Genomic DNA, 13,064 nt, shown 5'->3' on the forward strand with positions numbered 1-13,064 from the left:
TCATTTCTGATTTGAAATTAAGTTTCTTCAATTATTTATTAATCATTTGTTTGACTTTTCATTATTAAATAAATATCAAATATTTAGTGAAAGGCATTTTAATTTATTGATCTCCATACTAAGAGGATTGAGTGGAATTAACTATTTCAATATAAAACAAGACTAGTCCCTAAGGAAGGACAAAACATCCAAATAGCCTTGGACATTTTGGAGATTTAATCAAGATGATCGAAACTAAATCTAAATAGGATGAAGTCACAACAGTACTGTACTTTGGCCTAAGTTACTTGATGAAAATAGATCACATAAAAAATACTGTTTTGCCACAAGTTATTTGACTCAGTTTAATAACATTCATCTACTAATTAGTTTCTATATAATAATAAAGGCTATATACTTTTACTTAAAGGCAATAAATAATATTATTTAAGAAGATTTAAATTCTACAGGGAAGCTAAGTTCAATAACCAATTACGTTGAAATCATCTAAAACCTTTCCAGGCTTCTATGACTTTATGTTGACTTCCATACTTGAGTTAACACATACTTCAATTCTAAGCCATTACATCTAGAAAATGTGGATGGTTTAAAACCAGTTATACAAGTCCTATTTAATAAAAAATAAGTGATTCTTCAATGTAAACAGTATCATCATTAGAAAGAAGACTCAGAATGAGCACTACACTGCTGGGTATATAGCTCAGTTGGTAGAGTGCTTGCCTTACATGCACAAGGCCCTGGGATTGATCCCCAGCACCCAAAAAAATTAAACAAACAAACAAAAACAAAAACAAAACAAAAAAAAACAAGAGCATTACAGCTACTTATTTCTTAAGGATTGGTGATAAGTAATATTTTAAATGTAAACCTACAGTATTTAGATAGAACCTTGTAGGATCACTTATCTCACTGTCATCATAATAATTAAAATCAGAATGTACTTAGTGCTTCCTGTATGTGATCTATATATTTTATTGCACTTAGTATAAACAGTTCTTTACGTCACTACTATTCCAGTTATGCAATGGTCAAAATTAAGGTACAAACAATTTAAAAAAATTCTTTAATAATCAACATTAAGCTCTGGATTTGAACCCAAATAGTCTCACTTGGAAGTCCATGTATAGAGTAATAACTATAATATGTAGGATTCAAAGCAATTCAAAGCCACAAAAATTCTCCTGCACATATAAAACCCATCCTCAGAGGATCCAGAAAACAAGATCACTACCTTTCAATAAATTATTTTACTTATAAATCTCCTATATTTACTAAAACGTCATCAAAGTTGATAGATATGGTACACTTGTGCCAAGAAAGGTAAGGTTTATGGAAACAGTAGGCTGTTTCATTAAAAAGAACTTCTTAATGGGTGAGGGTGTAATTCAGGGAAAGAGTGCTTGCCTCACATGCAGGAGGCCATGGATTCAATTCCTAGTACCTTAAAAAAAAAAAAACTACTTACTAAAATGCATGGAAAATAAAATGCTTCAGCTTGAAACAGAGAAGGCCGAGTAAAATTATTTTAGAGCTTCACTCAATTTCTCCAAAGAGTAAGTGAAAATTGAACAATATTGCAAAGTTCTATCATGTATTTATTATGCAAAGAAGGGTATGTTGTTGAATTTTCTCTGGAAGATTTAAAAACTTCAAAGTGATTCTCATCCACCTAGAACAATTCAATATTGACTAAAAATAAGATGGTACATCTACTTCAAGGTTGCATTTATCTCTATAAATTGATGATATAAGCATAAAACACAAAATTCTATAAACCCTTGCATGGTTAAGAATCTATATTCTTTTTTGAAAAAAATAAACCTTGTTAGTTGTAGATGGACACACTATCTTTATTTCTTTTATTTAATTAATTATTTTTGTGTGGTGCTGAGGATCCAACCCAGTGCCTCACACATGGTAAGCAAGCACTCTACTACTGGGCTACAACCTCAGCCAAAGAATTTGTATTCTTCAAATGGAGAAATCTCACTTACCAACTTGCTTTCTTTTATATTATTTATTAATGTAATTATTTTGGAGCACTAGAGATTGAACCTAGGGCCTCAAGCAGAGGAGGCAAGTGTTCTACCACTGAGTTACATCCCTAGCCCTCACAATTTGTTTTTAACATTTTTAAAAATGAATGACTCTGTCACTGATGCACATACTTTTCTATACTGGCCCTTTTCAAGCCTTGAAATAACAAAAGAGTACATGACTCATACACACAATTTTCCACAAAAGAGTAAACCTTTTGCCCAGCTATCAAGGGTCATAAAAGAATGAAAAACTAATAGATAAGAACTCAAAATATCATGTAACTATATTATAAAGCAGCTTAGAATTGGATATGGATTATTACTAAAAAGAGAGTGATACCATTCCTATTATACATAGTAGATATAAATTAAGAACATAATACACATTACTGAAAATTTTGAAAATAGAAATTAATTGTAAGGAAATAAGGCAAATGATCAAAAGGAACTGAAAGCAAACAAATCTAACAAAACCACTATGCTAATTCCTTTCACTGTCTTCTATCTCCTTGATGAAATAAATTCAATTTAAGTATCAAAATATAATATAAATACCAAAGTGAGCTTTGAAGATGAGTAGTAAAAAAAAACAAAACAAAACTATGGATCCTGGATGAACAGACTAGATTACCTTTTGAATATGATTTCAGAACTAAGATTTTATAATAGTTCTTCATGAAGAAATAAATTCCTGTGATAACTTATTTATAAAATTTCAAACTGCATAATCTTTCTAAACTTTCTCTTCCCTAAGCAACAAAATCTAATTCAGGTTAAAAAATTAATATGTATTTCGTATTAATTCATAAATAATATATAAATTACAAATAATTTTCTCTAATTTATCTTCATAGCACTTACTATCTTTTTTTGAGTTATTGATCATAATGTATCCTGGTTCACCTACATTAAAAATAGCAAAATATTTTGAATATAAATCCAGAACTATAAATTAAAGTTTTATTTTTCCATTACACTGATCTGCCTCCCAATGAAATTATTTAAGATCACATAGCAAAGTAGTATTGCAGCAGGATATAACCTCGGGATTCTCATTCAAAGCTGTTAAATTCCAAAACACCAGCCTTTACACTATTTGAGGTAAAACAAAACATGACCAACCCACAGATGGGAGCTGAATATCATAAATGCACTGGTCATATTTGTATTCATTTACATTTCAGATTATACTTTACACAAAGACCGTCCCAATAGAGGAACAATATTATTAGCAAAACTAAAATAGAATGTCATTAACAGGTAAATTAGTTAATATAAGAAATTCATGTGTTACATTTCTTGGATCTTGAATTTTTCCTATAGCTTCATTCATTCGTTTATTCCATCAATTAAAAATTGGATGTGTGTGTGTGTGCACGTGCACATGCACGTGAGTGTACATACTAGTAAGCATTCCTAAATTACTTTTAGAATAATATTTAATGTTTTCTATAAAATTTGTCCTTTAAAATCCAAAAGCATATTGTAAATAGTCAAAATCACTGTCATAATTTATATTTAATGTCATATATATATATATAAATTCTAACATATGAAATTACATTAGAATTTGATGGAAAAGGTACTTTTCATTTTATAAGAGATTCTCAAAAATTTTTAAAAAGAATAAAAAGACTAGAAAAAAAATGAAGATAATTGAAGATAACCTAATGTCAATTAATACTGTACTAATTTTAGGTAATGATAACAGCATTATAAAATAACATCATTCTTTAAGATATAAATTATGTAATAACTTATAAATTAGTATAAAATAGTATTTTGAGGAATAAACTTGGTCTTAGCAATTTTCTACAATCTGAGAAGGAAAACTCTGAGCATGTACAATGGATGAGGTTAGAGGTGAGAATTTTCCTCAACATAACTAATAATCATTATGCTACACCTAATAAGAATTTTTTTTTACCCTCAAGGAAGATATTCCTTTATGGTAATCAGAATCTGTTATATATTTTTATATTGTGGAAATAGATATCTGCCTTAATTCTAAACAAATTTTTACTACTATGTCAAAGACAAAATCTGAGTATACAATGCAATGAGGATACAATGTAAATCTAAGTGTGTAAAACATACCGGCAACTGTACACAGAAAACTTACCAGACAGTTGTTTCCACTTGACTGTCATTGAGCTGCCGATTATCCAGTTGGGCAAAAAGTGGAAAAAGGACTTGAATCCCTCCAATTGAATGAATTGCACTATGAATTGAATGTGTTACTATTGCTTTCACATCCTACATGCAAAAACAAAAATGTTTATTAAACTTCTATGGCATAATTTTCATCACTGTTTCTTTCTTCCAAATAACTTTCTTTACAAGAGAATTAAACAATAAAGTTTGACATTTTAAGAACCCTCAATTATATAGTTTTGATACTCATACACATATAAAGTAAGAAATTTGAGATACTTTTGCTAATAATTTTTAAATGTGAAATCTTATGTTGAGAGATATTTACACAGAAAACATAAAGTTAAAATCAAATGTTATTTTAGAATAACAGATATTGCTAATGGAGTTAAAGACATTCAGGTAAATTTTATGCTAGAGAGTAATACATTCTTAAAGTATATTTTGATATCTAACAAATATACATTCAGGTAATCAACAGATATTATTTCATAGGACACAGAGATTCAAGATAACAGAACAGATTTCAAAGTAAGGAGACAAGATCAAGGTAAAGTATTTTGTCAAAAACAAGAAAAAAGTACGGAATCTGAAAACAGAAACAGAAATGGTAGGTTTATAGATAAGCAATGTTTAATGTATAAAGATACCATCAATGCTGATAAGAACATGAAAATTAAGCTACCATTCACCCACCTGGAGCATTAGAGCATGTGGGGAATGCACAAAAATTGATGCATTTTCCTTTGGTGATGATTCCAGGCATAGCTGAGCATCAGTAGCCTTAGCATTATATGTAAAGGCAATACTACTTGCAAGTTTTCCATCATATAAAACCTGTTTATGGTGTTCTGCCAAATGAATATCACTCTCTGATTTAAACTTGAAAGTACTCTGAAAAAAAATTTTTTTAAGTAAATACTCCTTTAAAGGTAACACAGTAAAATTCTGAAATTTTAGAGCAGAGAAAAAAACTATAATAATAAACAATTATTGATTTATTACATTAAAATGCTGACTGACACTAATTATCTTTTTGTTATTAAGAAAATCATTTAACTAACATGGTCCAAACTACCTTACTCTAATATTAATGTTGAGGTTAAACCAAATGTTTAAAACTCAAGTTCTGGTGGAAAGTAACCAGATATGCATATAAGTGGGCTAGATGGGGACCTACTCAAACCAGAGAGAAAAGGGATCTAAAAGTGGCCCCTGATCAAGTCAGTCATTGTACAATATTGCCAGTTTTCCCATATTTTTCAAGAGAAATATGAAATCAGAATTTTTATATAAAATCACCTAATTTTTAAATTCAATTCAAATACTTTAAAACACTGCAGATCAAATATATCAGACTAACCTCAGGGAGTTTTCTACTACATAAAGTACTCTGAAAAAAAATTTTTTTAAAAAGTAAATACTCATTTAAAAGTAACATAGTAAAATTCTGAAATTTTAGAGCAGAGAAAAAAACTACAATAATAAAAATTTGTTTTGGGCTTTCCATGTGTCTGCCATTAGATAGTGGTGCTACTTATTTTCTTATCCTCACTTCATTTCAATGAAAGTTTAAGTTTTATTATGACTCTAGTGAGTCATTCTAACTTAAACCTGAATATAAACTGTAAATTACGAGACATGTGCCAAAAAATTTGTATATATTTAGCTATGGAAGTTAATTTTTATATTTTCCACATAAAAATGCTTAGATATTTCAATATTATAATAAATAAAACTGTACTATTGGAATCAGACCTTTGTTCTTCACTCAATCAAATGCAATGTAAAAATTTACTTTTCACTTCAAAGTAAAGTTCCTTTTTTTTAACTCATCAATTCACAGTCCCTTAACTATAGATAACAGGTTTAAAATATGTTCTCATTTAAAATAAAGATTCTGTTTTTTTGTTTCTTTTCAGATATACTGACAGTAGAGTATATTTTGACATATTATACATACATGAAGTATAACTTATTCTAATTAGGATCACATTCTTGTGATTGTACATTATATGGAGTTACACTGATTCATATATGAACATAAAAAGTTATATCCAATTCTTTTTATTATCTTTCCTATTCTCATTCCTCCTTCTTCCCTTCATTCCCCTCTGTTAAATCAAATGAACTTCTTCTTTTTCAATAGGCATTTTTTTAATTTTATTTTTTATTCTAATTTGTTATATATGACAGCAGGATGCACTACAATTCATATTACACATATAGAACACAGTTTTTCATATCTCTAGTTGCATACAAAGTATATTCACACCATTCATGTCTTCATACGTGTACTTAGGGTAATGATGTCCATCTCATTCCACCATCTTTTTTACACCCCATGCCCCCTCCATTCCCCTCCATCCCCTTTGCCCTGTCTAGAGTTCGTCTAATCTTCCCATGCTTCCCCTCAAACCCCACTATGAATCAGCCTCCTTATATCAGAGAAAATATTTGACATTTGGTTTTAGAGGATTAGCTAACTTCACTTAGCATTATATTCTCTAACTCCACCAATTTTCCTGCAAATGTCATGGTTTTATTCTCTTTTATTGCTGAGTGATATTCCATTGTGTATGTATACCCCATTTTCTTTATCCATTCATCTACTGACAGGCATCTATGTTGGTTCCATGGTTCTGCTGTTGTGAATTCTGTTGCAATAAACATTGATGTGGCTATGCACATATAGTATACTGTTTTTAAGTCCTTTGCATATACACCAAGGAATGGAATCACTGGGTCAAATGGTAGTTCTATTCCAAGTTTTCCAAGGAATCTCCATATTGCTTTCCATATTGGCTGCACTATTTTGCAGTCCCACCAGCAGTGTATGAATGTGCCTTCCCCCACATCCTCGCCAATACTTATTGTTTTTTGTATTCTTGATAGATGCCATTCTGACTAAAATAAGATGAAATCTTAGAGTAGTTTTGATTTGCATTTCTCTAATTGCTGGAGATGTTGAACATTTTTTCGTATATTTGTTAATTGATTGTATATCACCTTCTAAGAAGTGCCTGTTCAGTTCCTTGGCCCATTTATTGATTGGGTTATTTGTTATTTTGGTGTTTAGCTTTTTGAGTTCTTCATTTACCCTAGACATTAATGCTCTATCTGATGTGCAACTGGTAAAAATTTGCTCCCAAGCTGTAGGCTCTCTATTCACCTCAATGATTGTTTCTTTTGCTGAGAAGAAGCTTTTTATTTTGAATCCATCCCATTTATTAATTCTTGATTTTAATTCTTGTGCTACAGGAGACTTCTTAAGGAAGTAGGGGCCTAATCCGATATGACAGAGATTGGGGCCAACTTTTTCTTCTATTAGAGGCAGGGTCTCTGGTTTAATTCCTAGGTCCTTGATCCACTTTGAGTTGAGTTTTGTGCATGGTGAGAGATAGGGGTTTATCTATTCTTCCCTACACAACTCTCTTATTGTGTGTTAGCATCCACATATCAGAGAGAACATTTATTTGGCTTTTGGTTTGAGTGATTGGCTTAATTCACTTAGCATTTGTCATTAAATCCATAAACTTACTGGTGAATGGCAAAATATCTGAATAATATTTCATTGTTTATAATATGCCACATTTTCTTAAATCCAGTCACCTGTTTATGGGCATCTAGGTTGCTTCCATAGTTTAGCTATTGTGAATGGAGCTGCTATAAACATTGTGTCACTGTTGTATGCTGATTTTAACATGGGTATATACCAAGGAATGGGATAACTGGGTCCAACAGTTGTTCTGTTCCAAGTTTTCTGAGAAATCTCCACACTGCTTTCCAGATTGGTCACACCAATTTGCAGTTCCACCAGAAATGTATGAGTAAATCTCCCCCCAACACCCACAAACTTGCCCACGTTTATTGTTACTTATATTCTTTATAATGGCCATTCTGACTGGAGTGTGATGGAAACTCAGTGTAGTTTTAATATGCATTTCTTTAATAGCTAGAGATGTTGAACATTTTTTCTTATATTTGTTGATCATTTGTATTTTTTCTTCTGTGAAGTGCCTGTTCAGTTACTGTATCCATTTATTGACTGGAATATTTGTAGGATTTTTTTTTTTTTGGTATTAAGTTTTTTGAGTTCTTTTTATATCCTGGAGATTAATGTTCTATCTGGGGTGCAGGTTAACAGATTTTTTTCCCCATTCTATAAAATCTCTTCACATTAAAGATTCAATGTTTGTCCCTAATGTATACTACAATAGAAAATGGAGGAAAAAAGAAAATTTCTAAAAAATAATATGAGTGAAATTACGTATTAGGTAGTAATATTGCCAATAAATCCTGTCTGATCTGCCTTCTTTACTAGCTGCCTTGGTATTATAAAACAACATTATAACATACATTTCATTTATAACATCATGAATGTTCAGAAGGTTTAATATTTATGCTTCTAACTCAATCATTTTAAGCTAAAATTCAAATATTTTAAGCCATTGTACAAGACTGATCAGAGACATTATTTTAAAGGAGAACATTAGTTAATTTGTGAAAATAAATTCATTTAATTTAAAGAACTTGGGGGAAAATACATAGGAAATTAACAACACATAAAGAAGTCAACTAAGAAACAGAAAAGAAACTGCCAATTGTTAAATGAATCGAGGGCAAAACTGGAGTTAAATCAAATTGATCATAGCTCTCCTTACATAGATGATATTGTACTAAGAAAAAACATGTGTAAATACTGGAAATAGAGTAACATATGCTCCAGTTAGTAAAGCACTTGAAATTTATACAACAGACTAAGAAAAGACTTAAGATTATATTAAAAGGAGTTACACTGGGTCTGCATATTCCAGAACTCCTGGATATGGTCTCCACTACTTTTCCCATTGTTTTGTTGTGGTCAGTGCCAGTGGAAAATATCCAAAGTTACACTAGGAATTCTGGATTACAAACCTAAATCAGGATAAGGCAGGTCTATGCTAAAATTATACCTAATAAAATATTACCTATTTTGTGGGCACTGACTTTGACAACACTCCTAAAGCTCAGGAAATAAAACCAAGAATCAATAAGTGGAATACCATCAAATTAAAAAGCTTCTGCACAGAAAAGAAAACAATGAGAGTAAAAAGAAAACTTAGGGTATAAGAAAGTAATTTTATCAGCTATTTCTGTGACAGGGGATTAATATCCAGAATATATAAAGAACTCAAAAAACTCAATGCCAATAATAATAATAATAATAATAATAGCAACAACAAAAACAGCCCAATCAATAAATGGGCAAAAGAACTAAACAGAAATTTTTCAAAAAAAGAAACACAAATGGCCAAAAAATACATGAAAAAATGTTTAACATCTCTAACAATCAGAGAAATAAAAATCAAAACAACATTAAGATTTCGTGTTATTCTAGTCAAAATGGCAATTACCAATAATACAAAGAATAATAAATGCTAGCAAGGATTTGGGAAAAAAGGTACACTCACACATTGTTGGAGGAACTGCAAATGACTAAAACCACTTTGGAAAGCCACATGGAGACTCCTCCAAAAACTAGGAATGGAACCACCAGATGATTAAGCTTTCCCACTCCTGGGTATTTTTCAATAAGAACTAAAATGAGCATATTATAGCTCTATAGCCACTACAATGTTTATAGCGGCACAATTCACAATAGCCAAATAATGGAATCAGCCCAGATGCCGATCAACAGATGAAGCAATCAAGAAAATGTGATATATAAATATAATGAAATTTTACTCAGCCTAAATATGGCATCTGCCAGTAAATAGATAGGAATGGAGAATAAGTGAAGTAAGCCAGACTCAGGAAAACAAGAGTGAAATGTTTTCTCTCATATGTGGAAGCCCAAGAAAAATAAGGGAAAGAAGGCAGTGGAAGAGGAAATTGAATAGCATAAAGATGTGGAGTAGAAGTAGGAGGATGAGAGGGAGGAAAGAAAGAAGGGAAAGTAATAAGGAATAGATCTGATGTTATAAAATGGATCTAATGAATCATGTTACCTACACAAATGTATGTACTAAAGGGAATATATCCTTTATGTGAATGTATGAAGTACCAATCGAAAATACATAAATAGAGGGCTGAGGATATAGCTCAGTTGGTAGAGTGCTTGCCTTGCATACACAAGGCCCTGGGTTCAATTCCCAGCACCACCAAAAAATAAATGCATACATAAATAAGTAAATGTGTAAAAATGAGATCAGTAAAGAAGAGAACAAAGTGGAGGGGAATGGGGATTGAAATAAAATTCCTTTTATGCATGATTTTGTCAAAAGGAACCCAAATACTATGTATAATTAAAATGTTCAAATAAAAAACAAAATTACCTTTGAAGCATGTACCCAAGTTTCTGATTATTTTGATGCTCCACTTTTAAAATATAATGAGATAAGGACTCATTAAATAGGACCTAGTCACCTAAATAAGAATGAATTACTTATTGTAAATATGAGAAAATGTGCCAGAATGTTGCTTAACTCAATAAAACTAAGTTGAACTGCTACAAGAGCAGGAGCATTTTTACTTTGCAGTACTCATCTCTAGAAAACTCACTAATGACAACAACATAGCCATTTTTCTGTTGGACTTATATAAAAATTATGTATACATGACAATACCTATTACTCTCCCCGCAACACTATAAGTGTTGCTGATATAACATGGTAATGTCAATGCAGTAGTCAATGAATCAAATTTCCTGATATATAATTGAGAGACAGGAGCTATTTGTGGATTGTGCAGCAATCTTCCCTTCAAAATAACAATAAATAATCCATCTTGAGTCATTACAGAAGAAAAAATTCCAATCCTAAGATCTGCATTTCTAAACCAATCACAAAAATACATAATACAATCAATTCACTCTCCTGCTACAAATTGTTTGATTATTCCACTTGACTGGAAAATAAGATCCAAATTCATTACTTTGATATTCAAAGCCTTTGCTAATTTAAGTTTAAACTATAATCATCCTTACATTTCACTATACATCATTAACTGTACTGTATGTTCCACCATCAAGCCACGCCTATCCTGGGTCACTTCATACACATATCTTATACTCCATTGCTTCTATCCTTTCAATCATGTCCCATGTCTCAAATACTAACATCACCTCCTGATCACCTTTTGAAATCTATTTTCTGAGAACCCTAAAAAACCTCCTTCTCTATGAAGATTTACTAAATCTTCTATGGCTGAAATTAATCATCCTTGCACAAAATTTTTATAGTATTTGAATTATATTTCCTTTCTGTTACACATATCAACTTTTAATTATAAATATTTAGGATTGTAATTATATTCTCATAAAGAGAGTATGAGCTTAATCATTTTTAATCCCTAAAGCTTACAACACTTTCTTGAATATAATAAATATTCAATACATTGTTGAATTTTATTCGATTCCATGCCCTGTAATCATTATTACTACCTGTAACAAACAAGACTGTACAGAGGAATAAAGATTATAGTCACAAGCATGACAATAAACGACAAAAGATTAGCATAGGAAATTTTGGTACATGAAATAAAATCATTACTTCAACAGAGTGGAAAATGATTAATAAAAATCTAAAGAAGTTAACATAATGGCATATATCAGATTAGCAAAAGTGCCAAGAACTTACCCTATAATTACTGCAATATTGCAAATATTAAACAAAAGAAACACATCACTAATACCAACTCGTATCCAAAAAAACAATTTAACATAATGGCACTATTACTAAGCAAATACATATCAGATTCAGTCATTACTTGCCAATACAAAGAAATTCCATGGGACAGATTTTTTTAAGTTACGCAAAGATTTTTGAACATGCATGCAGTTCCATGCAAGAATAGGTATGTTAGTAATTTGGAAATTATAAAAATTAAATTGCAAAATCAAACAATATTATATTAAGATAAAAGATATAATTTATAAAGATGATTTAATTAGAAAACTGTGAAAAATTACATACAGAATGAAGGAAAATCTTGCAGTTTCTGTCTGGTTACTCCACTTATTTTTCAATAATTACAGAGCATTGTGGATGTGAACACAAACCTACTACTACCAGTGGTCCCCAATAACTGTGCAGCTACCGGAATTTCTCTTCTACTACTGGTAATACAAGCATTTTCCTAGGATTTATGACGTTTCACACTGCACCTATGAGGTTCAGTCCCTTGGCAAAAAACCCTCACAAAGACATCCAACCCCAACAGTTCAATTCTCTACCATACCCTGCTGCTTCAGTAGCTTGAATTCTCACCTCAACTTCCTCTGTTGAGAAAAACCACCTTGCTGTGCTAGATATACAACACTTTGGACCTCAATAAAAATACTGGACCCAGGCAGAGAGCCAAAATGTATATGAGGCTCATCTTAAATGTTTTCTTGCTCTCAGGGATCTCAGACCTGAGATGTATTTTGACAAATGTCTCAAAAGAGATTGTTTCATGCATTTTCCAAGTTTTATAATTATTTATAATGTTGGAGGTGGGACACAGACAGTACCCCAAACTCCATTGTAGCAAAAATCAGAAGTCAAGCTGAGTATTTGTAAAATACAAACATACGAGCCCCATATGCCTGCAATCCCAGCAATTCAGGAGGCTAAGGCAGGAGAATTGCAAGTTTGAGACCAGCCTCAAAAACTCAGAGATACCCTGTCCCAAAAATAAATAAATGAAGAGGACTAAGGACATAATTGGGTGGTAAAGCAACCCTTGGTACAATGCCTAGTACCACAAAAAAAAAAAAAAAAAGAAAAGTTAAAAAAGAAAGTGTGTAATTGGATACCAAGTTTAAGAACTTTTGTTTTTTGTAAATTCTACTTATCATCCTCCTAGGGGAAAAAAGAGAGACCAATTAAAGGGTACCAATGAATCAAT

At 31.2% G+C, this 13,064-nt stretch overlaps 1 protein-coding gene across 4 annotated transcripts in view; it reads right to left on the reverse strand.

The window, feature by feature from the left end:
- The window catches only part of Nbea (neurobeachin), a 639,704-nt gene that overhangs the window by 524,236 nt on the left and 102,404 nt on the right, over positions 1-13,064 (reverse strand). For all 4 annotated transcript variants that reach the window (XM_071611544.1, XM_071611543.1, XM_071611542.1 and 1 more), the window contains exons 9-10: positions 4,890-5,087; positions 4,162-4,295 (exon numbers count right to left, since the gene is read on the reverse strand). In XM_071611544.1, the coding sequence (XP_071467645.1) occupies positions 4,162-4,295; positions 4,890-5,087 (332 nt within the window). The remainder of the gene's footprint in view (positions 1-4,161; positions 4,296-4,889; positions 5,088-13,064) is intronic.

The sequence above is a fragment of the Marmota flaviventris genome, chromosome 4 (assembly GCF_047511675.1).
Source record: "Marmota flaviventris isolate mMarFla1 chromosome 4, mMarFla1.hap1, whole genome shotgun sequence".
Classification (NCBI taxonomy): Eukaryota; Metazoa; Chordata; class Mammalia; order Rodentia; family Sciuridae; genus Marmota; species Marmota flaviventris.